The following is a 15815-nucleotide window of genomic DNA, read 5'->3' as shown; positions in this document are numbered from 1 at the left end:
TTCCAAAAACCAAACGGCGCACCTTTCACTCTACGCCCCGCTGTGTGGCGGTACAGTAGTTTACGGCCACATATTGGGTGTTTCTGTAAACGGCAGAGTCAGGGCAATAAAGATACAGTCTTGTTTGGCTGTTAACCCTTGCTTTGTTAGTGGAAAAAATGGGTTAAAATGAAAAATTAGACAAAAAAATAAAATTCTCAAATTTCCTCCCCATTTGCCAATAACTCTTGTGCAACACCTAAAGGGTTAACAACGTATTCAAAATCAGTTTTGAATACCTTGAGGGGTGTAGTTTCTTAGATGGGGTCATTTTTGGGTGGTTTCTATTATGTAAGCCTCGCAAAGTGACTTGAGACCTGAACTGGTCCCTAAAAATTGAGTTTTTGTAAATTTCTGAAAAATTTCAAGATTTGCTTCTAAACTTCTAAGCCTTATAACATCCCCAAAAAATAAAATATCATTCCCAAAATAATTCAAACATGAAGTAGACATATGGGGAATGTAAAGTCATCACAATTTTTGGGGGTATTACTATGTATTACAGAAGTAGAGAAACTGGAACTTTGAAATTTGCCAATTTTTCCAAATTTTTGGTAAATTAGGTATTTTTTGGTGCAAAAAAAATAGTTTTTTTTACTTCATTTTACCAGTGTCATGAAGTACAATATGTGACGAAAAAACAATCTCAGAATGGCCTGGATAAGTCAAAGCGTTTTAAAGTTATCAGCACTTAAAGTGACTCTGGTCAGATTTGCAAAAAATTGCCTGGTCCTTAAGGTGAAATAGGGCTGTGTCCTTAAGGGGTTAATGTTACCTATGATGAACTAATAAAAATAGGAATTAGTAATTCGGTTTCCAGCTATTCCCTCATGACAGCACAAGAAGAGGATGTTCCCCTTTGACCATCTCGGGACAGGAAACAGAGAGGTTAAAAGGACCCTCCTACCTCCACCCACCAGTGTTTTTCCAGATTACTACACCTCCTTGCTTCAAGTCAAGGTAACCACCCCCGTCTTGCCTTTGAGTGACAGCCCACAATTTGGCTTTGCTTTCCCAAGTCTCGCGCATGTGCGGTGCCCTCTATTTTACTGCGCAATCCCATGTCAGCGCATGGGATCACGCAGTAAAGTAGAGGGCACCGCGCTTGTGCGAGACTTCGGAACGCGAAGATAAATTGCGGGCTGTCACTCAAAGGCAAGAGGGGGGTGGTTACCTTGAATTGAAGCAAGGAGGCCGCTGCCCCTTTACTTCAAGCTGACATGCAAATTAGCGTGGAAGGAGGATAAAAGATCGTTTTCTGACCTTATGCAGCATCGGACTGCAGGATGAAAAGTATGATTGGTATCACACTGTAGTCTACCCTGAGGTACTGCTGGCGGATTTACATGCATTTAGGAGGTGACAGGTTCCCTTTAAGGGTTTCACAAGATCTTTACATGGCACTAGCCAGGAGAAACAGGGACTGAGGAGTAGCAAGAGGTTACAGGACCTGTGCAGTGTACAGAGCCGCAGCTTATATCGTATGTGTGAGCACGGCTTATATGTGTGAGCATGGTTATAAGTGTGAATGTGGACAGAGGAATGCGCAGTCTTTATTGCCGTTTTTTAGCTCCCTGGGTTGGTGTGCAGTGAGGGGAGTCTCCTTCCCGGTGGCGACAAAGGTGCACTTGAGGTTATAGGTATTAGGTGCAACAAAGGCAGGGTCCCTAAGGTTCGTGACATCAGCACCCTTAGGTGCAAATAGATAGAATAACAGAGAAGAGTTTAGTTGGGTATAAGTAGAATTTTATTAAAAATTATCTTGAGGTAGTTATACCCATTTATTGCCATAGAAGGGATAGTTGTAACCCATATAAGAATTCATAACCAGGACGGTGCTGCCTCCCATTATAACAGGTCTTGGTGGGATCTTTACTATATGTCTGTGCTCTGGTCATACTATTCATCCTTTAACTTCAGGCTGACCCATACTATCTCCAGGTGTAGAGTATACTATACCCTATAATGCACATGGCCTGTATACATATACAGTGGATATAAAAAGTCTACACACCCCTGTTAAAATGTCAGGTTTCTGTGATGTAAAAAAATTTGACAAAGATAAATCATTTCAGAACTTTTTCCACCTTTAATGTGACATATAAACTATACAACGCAATTGAAAAACAAAATGAAATAGTTTAGGTGGAGGGAAGAAAAAATATAAAACTAAAATAATATGGTTGCATAAGTGTGCACACCCTTAAACTAATACTTTGTTGAAGCACCTTTAGATTTTATTACGGTATGAGTCTATCAGCATGGCACATTTTGACTTGGCAAGATTTGACCCTTCTTTGCAAAAACACTCCAAATCTGTAGGCGAAACCTTGGGATCTAGTGATCACCAGTCAGTGTGGTTTAATATAAGAACTGTGAAAGAGTCCCACCACACAAAAACAAAAGTTTTAGATTTTAGAAAAACAGACTTTTCAAAAATGAAATTAGTCATAAATGAGTCCTTATCAGACTGGAACGGATTACATGGAGTCCAGGAGAAATGGGACTACTTAAAAGGTGCATTATTGAAGGCAACAGAAAATTGCATTAGACTTGTCAATAAAAGCAAAAAAAGGAGGAGACCACTGTGGTACTCAGCAGAAGTGGCCCAAATCATTAAAAATAAAAAGCTAGCATTTTGTAATTATAAAAAAAAACAGAGCAATGAAGATAAGGAAATCTACAAGATTAGGCAGAAAGAGGCCAAGCAAGTTATAAGAACTTCTAAAGCTCAGGCAGAAGAAAAACTAGCTCAGTCTATGAAAAAAGGGGATAAGACATTCTTCAGATATATAAATGAAAAAAGGAAATTAAAACAAGGAATAAATAAATTAAAAACAAAGGACGGGAGGTATGTAGAAGAGAATAAAGGGCTAGCCGACTGCCTTAATGAATACTTCTGTTCAGTTTTTACAAAAGAAAAAGAAGGAGAAGGACCTCCACTAGAAAGGATGACTATTAAATCGTTTGATGCATGTGTCTTTACAGAGGAAGATGTTCTAAGTTTGCTGTCTAAAGTGAAGACAAATAAGTCACAGGGGCCTGATGAGATACACCCAAAATTATTAAAAGAGCTTAGTGGTGAGCTGGCAAAACCGTTAACAGATTTATTTAACCAATCATTAGTAACAGGAGTCGTCCCGGAAGATTGGAAATTGGCAAATGTCGTGCCCATTCACAAGAAAGGTAGTAGGGAGGAATCGAGCAACTATAGACCAGTGAGTCTGACATCAATAGTAGGCAAATTAATGGAAACCCTATTAAAGGATAGTATTGTGGAACATCTAAAATCCCATGGATTGCAAGATGAAAAACAGCATGGGTTTACTTCAGGGAGATCATGTCAAACAAATCTTATAGATTTTTTTGACTGGGTGACTAAAATAATAGACAGTGGAGGTGCAGTAGACATCGCATATCTAGATTTTAGTAAGGCTTTTGACACTGTCCCACACAGAAGACTTATCAATAAACTGCAGTCATTGAGCATGGACTCCCATATTGTTGAGTGGATTAGGCAGTGGCTGAGTGACAGACAACAGAGGGTTGTAGTCAATGGAGAACATTCAAAGCAAGGTCATGTTACCATGTTACCAGGGATCTGTACTGGGACCAATTTTGTTTAATATCTTCATAAATGATATTGCAAAAGGCCTCGATGGTAAGGTTTGTCTTTTTGCTGATGACACAAAGATATGTAAAAGGGTTGATGTTCCTGGAGGGAAACGCCAAATGGAAAAGGATTTAGGAAAACTAGAAGAATGGTCAGAACTCTGGCAACTGAAATTTAATGTGGATAAGTGCAAGATAATGCACCTGGGGCGTAAAAACCCAAGGGCAGAATATTGAATATTTGACACAGTCCTGACCTCAGTATCTAAAGAAAGGGATTTAGGAGTAATTATTTCAGAAGACTTAAAGGTGGGAAGACAATGTAATAGAGCAGCACAAAATGCCAGCAGAATGCTTGGATGTATAGGGAGAGGTATAAGCAGTAGAAAGAGTGAAGTGCTTATGCCGCTGTACAGAACACTGGTGAGACCTCACTTCGAGTATTGTGCGCAGTAGTGGAGGCCATATCTCCAGAAGGATATAGATACTCTAGAGAGAGTTCAGAGAAGAGCTACTAAACTAGTACATGGATTGCAGGATAAAACTTACCAGGAAAGGTTAAAGGACCTTAATATGTATAGCTTGGAAGAAAGAAGAGACAGAGGGGATATGATAGAAACTTTTAAATACATAAAGGGAATCAACTTGGTAAAGGAGGAGAGCATATTTAAAAGAAGAAAAACTACCACAAGAGGACACAGTTTTAAATTAGAGGGGCAAAGGTTTAAAAGTAATATAAGGAAGTATTACTTTACTGAGAGAGTAGTGGATGCATGGAATAGCCTTCCTGCAGAAGTGGTAGCTGCAAATACAGTGAAGGAGTTTAAACATGCATGGGATAGGCATAAGGCTATCCTTCATATAAGATAGGGCCAGGGACTATTCATAGGATTCAGATATATTGGGCAGACTAGATGGGCCAAATGGTTCTTATCTGCCGACACATTCTATGTTTCTATCTGTTAAATTGCGAGGGAATCTCTTGTGCACAGCCCTCTTCAAATCACCCCACAGATTTTTTATCAGATTCAGGTCTGGGCTCTGGCTGGGCCATTCCAAAACTTTAATCTTACAAGACATGCAGTGGATTTACAATGTCTACACATCCCTGTTAAAATGTCAGATTTCTGTGATGTAAAAAATGAGACAAAGATAAATCATTTCAGAACTTTTTCCACCTTTAATGTGAACTATAAACTGTGAACACAGAAACCTGACATTTTAACAGGAATGTGTAGACATTGTAAATCCACTGCATGTCTTGCACTCCTTGAATTACATACAATTTCCATTAATATTATCCACACTGTCTATGGAGGAATGTGGCTCCAAATACAGCTTTGCGCTAAACTGTAGGTTGTGGATAGGCACTGTAGGCTACTCCACTGACTGTTAGTAGAGTCAATAGATTGAACTACCACTCATCTCCACTAGTCTTTCCCTAATCATTCTGTCACACTGGGTCCTTACCTGCATAGTCTTGTGTACTGGTTAAGGAGATTGCCACTGACTGGAGGCAAGTGGCAGCTGGCCACTGCAGGGAGGCAATGTCACAACCAGACAGCTGAGAAGCTCTGACAGAGGCCTTTCAGAACCTCCTCCTTGAGTTTTCTTGGTTGTGGTATTCAGTTCCTCATCTCGTTAGCCTCTCTCAGCTGTCATGTAGTTGGACTGATTGCTTCCCTTTAAATTCCTCCCCATAATGCTTTACTGGGCGGCTTATACTTCTTCCTGGAGTGTGTGTGCATGCTGATCCTATTTCCCAGTCTGCTACTAAGTTAAGTGCTGTACAACTATCTGTTATTTTCTGTTTGCTGGATCCCAGGTGACCCTGACTCCCTCCTTATCTGGTGTAGGGAGCCGGTGGTCGCGTCCCCTCACTATTGTAGGGTGTTCAGGTGTTATATAGTCGAGGTACGTGGATATGCAACCATCCACCTTTGGGATTTTTGCATAGGCTGAGCAGCCAGGGAAAGTGACAGCTCTTGTGCAGGGGTCTCCCTTTTGGTTCCTTAGCTTTGGATCCAGTGAGTCATATATGCATGTTGCATTGTCTTGTTTCCTGTACATTATAAGCCGCCAAAACCGTCTCAAGCATGGATCCGGTTTCACTTTTGGCTGAACGCTTCCAGGGTCTTTCATTGGAGGTAGCTGATCTCCGTAAGACTTTTTCTCAGCTTCAAGTGACCGGTTCAGCTTGCGTTCATGGAGTTTGTTCTGAGCCTAAGATCTCGCTCCCGGATACGTTCTCCGGGGGTAGTGAGAATTTTGTGCGTTTTAGAGAGGCTTGCAAACTCCATTTTCGCCTTCTTCCCCATTCCTCTGGTGATGAGGAACGGAGGGTGGGGAGCATTATATCGCTGCTCAGGGGTAACGCTCAGTCTTGGGCCTTTTCGCTGCCGGAGGGGGCACGGCCTCTCCGTTCAGTGGATGAATTCTTTTTAGCCCTGGGTCAGATATATGATGATCCGGATCATATTGCTCTGGCTGAGTCTAGACTACGTCTATTATGCCAGGGTAAACAATCTGCAGAGATATACTGCTCAGAATTTCGGAGATGGGCAGCTGATACTGGTTGGAATGATGCTGCACTCCGAAGTCAATTTTGCCATGGTCTTTCAGAGGGATTGAAAGATGCATTTGCCTTTCATGAGAGGCCTATTTCCTTGGACTCTGCTATGTCTCAGGCCGTTTGTATTGACAGGCGTCTTAGAGAGAGAGGAGAGATATCTCCTTCCTGTCATACTCAGTCCCAGGACAGTGCAGCGGTCTCATTCCGTGCGCAGGGGTTTAGTCGCTGTCAGCCCCTTCTGAGCAGGAGCCCATGCAGCTGGGGTTGATTGCTTCTGACAATAGAAGATTCAGCTCGCATGGGAGGGTTTGTTTTTGTTGTGGAGGTATAAATCATTTGGCAAATGTTTGTCCCTCTAGGAGATTCAGGCAGTTTTCTGGGAGTAATAAAGAAACAAACAGGAAAAAATCTTTTAAAAATGTTCCATCTGTTACTATTGGCAGGGTTGAGGCGGAAATTGAAGGTTTTCCGTTTGCTTGTAGTTCTCGTTTTGTCCTGCCTGCTAGGGTGGCGCTAGAGAGCAAGAGCATTTTTTGTGAGATTTTTGTGGATAGTGAAGCAGCTGTCAATCTCATTGATAATCAATTTGCAATAACTCATTGTTTCCAGGTGCACATTTTGGGAAAGGATATTCCTGTTTTTGCTATTGATTCCTCTCCACTTTCTCAGAAATCATTAAAGGGCATAGTTCACAATATCTGTTTAATTGTGAGTGATGCTCATGTTGAAGATGTGTCATGTTTCGTCCTTAGCGGGTTGCCTACTCTTCTAGTGTTGGGGCTACCCTGGCTCACTAAACATAACCCCACCATTGATTGGCAAGCGAGGCAAATAAATGGTTGGAGTGACTTTTGCTGAGAGAATTGCCTCACAACATCTGTTTCTGAGGTTTCTACTAAGACTGTACCAACTTTTCTCTCTGAATTTTCGGATGTCTTCTCTGAGAGTGGTGTTCAGGACTTGCCCCCTGCACAGGGAGTACGATTGCCCTATTAATCTCATCCCAGGCGCCAAGCTGCCTAAATCTCATTTATACAATATTTCCCAACCTGAGAGGATCACTACGTGTGCTTATATCTCTGAGAGTCTGAGAAAAGGACACATACGACCCTCGAAGTCACCTGTTGCCGCTGTTTTTTTCTTTGTTAAGAAAAAAGATGGTTCTTTAAGACCTTGTCTGGATTTCAGGGAGCTGAACAGTATCACTATTCGTGACCCTTATCCGCTTCCTCTGATCCCGGACCTGTTTAACCAGGTTGTTGGGGCTAAAGTCTTTTCCAAATTAGATCTAAGAGGGGCATACAACCTGGTCAGGGTCAGAGAAGGAGACGAATGGAAGACAGCCTTCAGTACCCCTGAGGGCCATTTTGAGAATTTGGTTATGCCTTTTGGTTTGATGAATGCCCCAGCCGTTTTTCAGCATTTCGTGAACAGCATTTTTTTATCATTTGATGGGAAAATTTGTATTAGTGTATCTGGATGACATTTTCATTTTTTCTCCTGATTTCAAAACTCATAGGGAACACTTAAGTCAGGTCTTGCTCATCCTGCGGGAGAATAAATTGTATGCTAAACTGGAGAAATGTGTGTTTGCGGTTCCAGAAATTCAATTTCTGGGGTTTCTTCTCTCCGCTTCTGGTTTTCGCATGGACCCCGAGAAGGTCCGCACTGTGCTTGAGTGGGAGCTTCCTGAGAATCAGAAGGCGCTGATGCGTTTTTTGGGCTTTGCCAATTATTACAGGAAGTTTATTTTGAATTATTCCTCTATTGTTAAACCACTCACTGATATGACCAGAAAGGGGATAGATTTTTCTTCTTGGTCAGTAGAGGCGCGTAAGGCTTTTTCTAATATCAAGGAGAGTTTTGCTTCCGCTCCCATCTTGGTGCAACCTGATATTTCTTTACCCTTCATAGGTGAGGTTGATGCTTCTGAGGTGGGTGTGGGGGCAGTCTTGTCTCAGGTTTCCTCTCCTGCCAAATGGCGACCGTGTGCCTTTTTCTCGAAAAAACTCTCCTCTGCAGAGAGAAATTACGATGTGGGAGATAGGGAATTGTTGGCCATCAAGTTGGCTTTTGAGGAATGGCGCCATTGGCTAGAGGGAGCCAGACACCCTATTACCGTATTTACTGACCATAAAAATCTGGCCTACTTGGAGTCAGCCAAGCGTCTGAACCCGAGACAGGCCAGATGGTCTTTGTTCTTTTCTAGGTTTAATTTTGTTGTCACGTTCCGCCCTGGAGTTAAGAATGTGAAGGCAGATGCCCTGTCACGTTGTTTTCCGGGAGGCGGGAATTTTGAAGACCCGGGTCCCATTTTGGCTGAAGGTGTGGTGGTCTCTGCTCTTTTTTCTGAATTGGAGGCAGAGGTGCAGACAGCCCAGTCAGAGGCTCCTGATCTTTGTCCTCCTGGGAGATTGTTTGTGCCTCTCGCTTTAAGACACAAGATTTTTAAGGAACACCATGATACGGTCTTTGCTGGGCACCCGGGGTCAAGAGCCACACTGGATCTCATCGCTCGGAGATTCTGGTGGCCTGCACTTCGTAAGTCGGTTAAGGGTTTTGTGGCAGCCTGCGAGACTTGCGCTCGTGCCAAAGTCCCTCATTCACGGCCATCAGGTCCTCTCCTTCCCTTACCTATTCCTTCCCGTCCTGGGACACATCTGTCCATGGACTTCATTACGGACCTGCCTCGTTCCTCGGGGAAGACTGTGATTCTGGTGGTGGTGGACCGTTTTAGCAAAATGGTGCATTTCATCCCTTTTCCTGGTTTGCCCAATGCTAAGACGCTGGCGCAGGCATTTATTGATCACATTGTCAAATTGCATGGTATTCCTTCAGACATAGTCTCTGATAGGGGCACGCAGTTTGTTTCCAGATTCTGGAAGGTTTTCTGTTCTCGCTTGGGGGTTCGGTTGTCATTCTCTTCTGCTTTCCACCCTCAGTCGAATGGCCAGACAGAGCGTGTCAATCAGAATCTGGAGACATATCTGCGCTGTTTTGTGGTGGAGAATCAAGAGGATTGGTGTTCTTTTTTGTCCCTTGCTGAGTTTGCTTTAAATAATCGTCGTCAGGAGTCCTCTGATAAGTCACCATTTTTTGGTGCATATTGGTTTCATCCGCAGTTTGGGACTTTCTCGGGAGAGGGGTCTTCTGGTTTACCTGATGAGGACAGATTCTCCTCGTCTTTGTCATCTATTTGGCAAAAGATTCAGGATAATCTAAAGAGCATGAGTGAGAGATATAAGCGTGTGGCAGATAAGAGACGTGTGCCTGGTCCGGACCTGAATGTTGGTGATCTGGTGTGGTTGTCTACCAAGAATATCAAATTGAAGGTTCCCTCCTGGAAGTTGGGTCCTAGGTTTATTGGGCCTTACAAAATCCTGTCTGTCATCAATCCTGTTGCCTACCGTCTTGATCTTCCTCAGACTTGGAAGATCCATAATGTTTTTCATAAGTCCTTATTGAAACCTTATGTTCAACCCATTGTACCCTCGCCTTTGTCTCCTCCTCCGATTATGGTTGATGGGAATCTTGAATTTCAGGTCTTTAGGATTGTGGATTCTCGTCTTGTCCGCGGTTCTCTTCAGTACCTTGTTCATTGGCAGGGTTATGGTCCTGAGGAGAGGATGTGGGTCCCAGTGACTGACATTAAGGCCTCTCGTCTCATCAGGGCTTTCCATAGGTCCCATCCTGAGAAGGTGCGTTCTGAGTGTCCGGAGTCCACTCATAGAGGGAGAGGTACTGTCACAACCAGACAGCTGAGAAGCTCTGACAGAGGCCTTTCAGAACCTCCTCCTTGAGTTTTCTTTGTTTTGGTATTCAGTTCCTCATCTCGTTAGCCTCTCTCAGCTGTCATGTAGTTGGACTGATTGGTTTCCTTTAAATTCCTCCCCATAATGCTTTACTGGGCGGCTTATACTTCTTCCTGGAGTGTGTGTGCATGCTGATCCTATTTCCCAGTCTGCTACTAAGTTAAGTGCTGTACAATTATCTGTTATTTTCTGTTTGCTGGATCCCAGGTGACCCTGACTCCCTCCTTGTCTGGTGTAGGGAGCCGGTGGTCGTGTCCCCTCACTATTGTAGGGTGTTCAGGTGTTATATAGTCGAGGTACGTGGATATGCAACCATCCACCTTTGGGATTTTTGCATAGGCTGAGCAGCCAGGGAAAGTGCCAGCTCTTGTGCAGGGGTCTCCCTTTTGGTTACTTAGCTTTGGATCCAGTGAGTCATATATGCATGTTGTATTGTCTTGTTTCCTGTACACCGTCCGTGACAGGCAAGTGGCAGCCGGCCACTGCAGGGAGGCAAGTTGCAGCAGGCCATGCACCGAGGCAAGTGGCAGCCGGCCATGCACCGAGGCAAGTGGCAGCAAGCCATGTACTGAGGCAAGTAGCATCAGGCCATGCACAGAGGCAGGTCATGCACAGACACAACAGCAACAAGCCAGCCACAGAAGCCATGAGGCGGCACGCCAGGAACAGAGGCCATGAGGCAACATGCCGGGCACAGAGGCCATGAGGTGGTGTGCCAGGCACAGAGGCCATGAGGTGGCACTCCAGGCACAGCATGTGAGGAGCCAACTCAGTATAAATTTTCCTAAATAAAGAAATCAAGTCAGACATTACAAAGCCAGGTTGCTAGCCCTGTAGGATTTAAGTCTGCGACCTTCTCAATTGAAAGCAGCCTAAAAATTTTAAATCATCAGCCAGAAACAGGTGATGCTACTATCGCCTGAGTTCCCATTTAGATGCACACACGGCTTCTAAATTAAAGTAATAAGAAATGTTGAGGCAATCCAGCTGGCTAAACACATGCATGGTTTACTTACCTGAAAAATAGTTTGCATGGTTTACGTACCAATCTTGGAGTATGTGCTGCCAAAGCAAGCACCAATATTGTCAACACTTGCATATGGAGCGTTAGTAAGGAGAGGAGAAAAGGCCCCATTCCAGCTGCTGACTGTTTCAGGCGCACTGAGGCGTGATCCTGCTGAACTCCATTAAGGAACAGCGGATCTATGCTCCATGAACCCATAGTCGTCCATAGCGAGGTAACCACCCACTTCATCAGGGTTAGGAGCATGCTAGGGGACCTCAACATAAGAGGTACTGGCATGGCCACTTATAGGGTAGGAAGGATGATGATTAACCCACCAATCAAACCCAGGCCATCAGAGAACCCACCTATAGGCTCGGACACCGCTAGGTGGGTTCCAGGCTGCTAAAAGACCTCTTCCCTGAGAGGTGTTAGCAAGGCTATTCAAGAACTGGAAGGAGAGGCCAGCACTCCCCCTGATCCTAGTCCCAGCTTTAGGCCCTGAAAGTTCTTGTAGAATCTCTTCAACCCTAGAGCAGGGAACCCCTGTAGGGACAGGAAGAACACTGGTGGGTGGAGGTGGCAGGGACCTTTTAACCTCTCTGTTTCCTGTCCCAAGAAAGGTCAAAGGGGAATATCCTCCTGTTGTGCTGTCATGAGGTCAACGAGCTGGAAATATATATTTAGATTAATTGTGTACTGTGTATATACAAGTTTTTATTGGTGTGGTGGCTTCATAAGATCATAAGATTAGGTCAGCACTTGGAGGCCACTTCATCTTGATTTATAAAAGGTTGTTGTGATTGGTGCAGTTGTTCAGGACTCCAGGGTCCTGGGGAATCGGGTGAAGATGTTAGGTTATGTCCTGCATTTGATATAAGGTCAAGTGAAGTACCCGGCTTTAGGTGTCCTGCCGATCTGCTAAAATCGCAAAAGGAGGGAATTGTGATGGAAATGGCCTGAACTGTGGTAAACTGTAGCTTTAATGCCGGACAGGTACTGTTCTTTATGGCTTTCATATGATGTTGCTAAAGAATGCTAAACTTGAGATGAGATGCTGCACACGCTTTTTAACTACTAAGATGCTCTTATTATGGTCATGAATTATTGCCTTATATGAATAACTAATCAAATTATTAGTTTCAATTTCCACACCCTTAGTGGTGTGCCTTCTAATTTTCTTTGTCATGAAAATTAACGTAATCCCCCAAAAAACTTTCCACTGCATTTCATTGCTGTCATTAAAGGACCTGCTGAGATCATTTCAGTAATGGTCTTGTTAACTCAGGTGAGAATGTTGACGAGCACAAGGCTGGAGATCATTATGTCAGGCTGATTGGGTTAAAATGGCACACTTGACCTGTTAAAAGGAGGGTGATGCTTGAAATCATTGTTCTTCCATTGTTAACCATGGTGACCTGCAAAGAAACGCATGCAGCCATCATTGCGTTGGATAAAAATGGCTTCACAGGCAAGGATATTGTGGCTACTAAGATTGCACCTCAAATCAACAATTTATAGGATCATCAAGAACTTCAAGTAAAGAGGTTCAATTCTTGGTAAGAAGGCTTCAGGGCGTCCAAGAAAGTCCAGCAAGCGCCAGGATCGTCTCCTAAAGAGGATTCAGCTGCGGGATCGGAGTGCCACCAGTGCAGCGCTTGCTCAGGAATGGCAGCAGGCAGGTGTGAGCGCATCTGCACGCACAGTGAGGTGAAGACTTTTGGAAGATGGCCTGGTGTCAAGAAGGGCAGCAAAGAAGCCACTTCTCTCCAAAAAAAACATCAGGGACAGATTGATCTTCTGCAAAAAATATGGTGAATGGACTGCTGAGGACTGGGGCAAAGTCATATTCTCTAATGAAGCCTCTTTCTGATTGTTTGGGGCATCAGGAAAAAGGCTTGTCTGGAGAAGAAAAGGTGAATGCTACCATCAGTCCTGTGTCATGCCAACAGTAAAGCATCCTGAGACCATTCATGTGTGGGGGTTGCTTCTCATCCAAGGGAGTGGGCTCACTCACAATTTTGCCCAAAAACACAGCCATGAATAAAGAATGGTACCAAAAAACCCTCCAACAGCAACTTCTTCCAACAATCCAACAACAGTTTGGTGAAGAACAATGCATTTCCAGCACAATGGAGCACCGTGCCATAAGACAAAAGTGATAACTAAGTGGCTCGGGGACCAAAACATTTACATTTTGGGTCCATGGCCTGGAAACTCCTCAGATCTTAATCCCATTGAGAACTTGTGGTCAATCCTCAAGAGGCAGGTGGACAAACAAAAACCCACTAATTCTGACAAACTCCAAGAAGTGATTATGAAAGAATGGGTTGCTGTATCCGGTGTGTAATTCTCCCAAGCTCATATATTCTTTTATCTAATTAGGAACTGTGCTGGGAGGGCAAAACAAATTACCTTTTTCATTGGAGCCTCCAACATATTTTAGGAGCTTCAGAACACATTCTTTTGTTGCTTCATCAAATGGCTTTTCAGACACTTCCACTGAGGCAAACTTTCCATTATCATATGTTCTCTCTTCAAAGGTCATTCCATCCTGAAAATATATGAATTCTTGATCAAATATTCTGCTGTAAAAAATTATTGAAAACATGCTTTATTGTAACTGAACAAACTCCATTATTGACGCATGTATGTTTTATACTTGCATTTCACATGCAAAACAAACTGAATACTACAGATAATAAAATACTGCAACAAACTTACAGATTCATTTTGCATATTTTAAAAGGATGACTATTTTCTTCTTTTTTATGTTGATACTAGAGATGAGCAAAGTTATAAAAAATTTGATTTGGTCACTTACCAGAATGTATTTATTCTTATTTGCTTTGATCTGAATTCATTTGTCATAAAGCTCATTAAATCAGGTCTATCCCAGTCTGCAGTTAAACTTTAGGGACAATGCATCCTGGTGTACATCACTGTGCAGTGCAGCAACATGCATAGCTAGTCCTTTCTATTAGCAAAACAGTTACTGTGCGTCAGACAGGTCACTTATATGGCTGTGAGCGTCATCATGCAGGCCACCAACATTCCTAGCTAACCCCTAACTAAACCAAAAAAAGCATACAGCATCCTTCAGTAAAGCAAATAAAAAAAAAAAAAATACACTGCACGCCCCTGCAGGTATCCCAATAACTCTTTAGTGGAACAAAAAAAGGACATGGAGGCAGCGCTAATAAAGTAGTGAAGAAAAAAAGGGTTCCTTTAATCCATGTTATGGCAGTGCAAACACGTGTTTGAATCCCTTCTGCTGTAGAATGACACTATTAGGATTAGTTCACCCTTCACTTATTTGGTCAGTTGTTGTCAGCCCAAAGCAGGCACAGGTCATACCCACAGAACAGTTTAGATCTAATTCATGATACCTAATACAAGAGTAGACTTGGCTCCCGAATTTGCCTCACAACAAGTGATGGAAATAACTCACCACATAACAGAAGTGTGAACTCCACCTTACATGTAAATGTTAGCGCCATCTCTAATTTATTGGCGTGGACTTCACCATGCAGTGGACCAAAATTCAAGCAGTGGACCCATGACAGTTTGTGGAGTGGTGTGAGCAGTAAGGCAATCTAATTGGTTGCTACGGGTAACAAGCCTGTTCTACTTTACACCAGTATGATAAATGGACCCCGATAATTAAAAAAATTGCATAACAAAGTTTTATAATATAAAACAATAAAACATGAACAAAATATAAACATAATTGATATTTCTGGAAATCTCAGAAATATTACAACATCCTGTTATTTATACCATACTGTGAATACTGGGGAAAAATAAAAAAAAATATGGGTGTCAGAATATGGGAATAAAAAGCAAATTAGTTTTTAAAAAAAAAAAAGGTTTTGTTAAGTTTTAAAAGTCCAGTGGTAAAACATAATAAGTATTAAAAAATAAAATATTAGCATACTGAGATGCAGCAGTTATATTCCGTCTGTGAAGGCAGCTGAGAATATGGGCAATCACTTCAAATAGCTGACAATAAACTATTCCCAACCACCCATTTTTATCCCCCCTCAGCCAAGAGGTGGGCTGTGAATGAACCTCCCTCCCTTTCGGTCCGGTCTTCTGGGAAGTCTGACATTATTCATGTTTTGTCCCACCTTCTCAAACGGCCGACTGATGTGGCAATATGAATCCAGGCGATTTCTCTCCGTATGACAGGGACGGATATTCTTTTCTGATATTGTTTCATCCACCTACTGAATGGCTTGAACTACCTGCTGAGTTAGCAGCTGACACATTCAGGGGGTTCTCTAGCTATCAAATAAATACACAGAATCTTATCTTTGTGGTAAAAAGGGGGGAAGGCCACAGCTTTATTACAAAGACAGGGGGACCTTGTCTACACTTAACTCTTAAGCCACTGTACCTTCTTTGTCCTCCCTCTGCCACTGGAGCCGGGTGTAAGCCTGCACAGTGCTCGGACCCCCTCCCCCCCCCCCAAACAGAATGAAGAGGGCTCTGTCAATGGCATCCTGCAACCCCGATAGAAAGAAGTCCAGACCTATGTCATTAAGGTGTAATCCGCCACATAGCATTAAATTACGGTTGTCACCCTCTAACTGATGATGGCGAACCACTACTCCACATTTCGACCTAACGTGTCTAGATACCCGCATGTTCAGCAAGCGGCATGTCCTCTCAATGCCGCTGTTGTTCCTCGCTCCGCAATACACAGGGAACTATCTCAGACCAAACAACAACTAAATCATTAAAGAAAGCTCGAAAACGATCAAAGTCCTACTGC

At 43.1% G+C, this 15815-nt stretch overlaps 1 protein-coding gene across 2 annotated transcripts in view; it reads right to left on the bottom strand.

The window, feature by feature from the left end:
- Positions 1 to 15815, bottom strand: part of HEBP1 (heme binding protein 1) — a 176210-nt gene that overhangs the window by 70485 nt on the left and 89910 nt on the right. For both annotated transcript variants that reach the window (XR_006390840.1, XM_044300748.1), the window contains exon 2: positions 13454 to 13592. Coding sequence is in view for 1 of the 2 variants with exons in the window: in XM_044300748.1 (XP_044156683.1) it covers positions 13454 to 13592 (139 nt within the window). In the remaining variant the exon portion in view is untranslated. The remainder of the gene's footprint in view (positions 1 to 13453; positions 13593 to 15815) is intronic.

This window comes from Bufo gargarizans, chromosome 7, assembly GCF_014858855.1.
Source record: "Bufo gargarizans isolate SCDJY-AF-19 chromosome 7, ASM1485885v1, whole genome shotgun sequence".
Taxonomy (NCBI): domain Eukaryota; kingdom Metazoa; phylum Chordata; class Amphibia; order Anura; family Bufonidae; genus Bufo; species Bufo gargarizans.
Note: the sequence above shows the minus strand (reverse complement) of the source record. Positions and strands in the feature narration are given on the sequence as shown.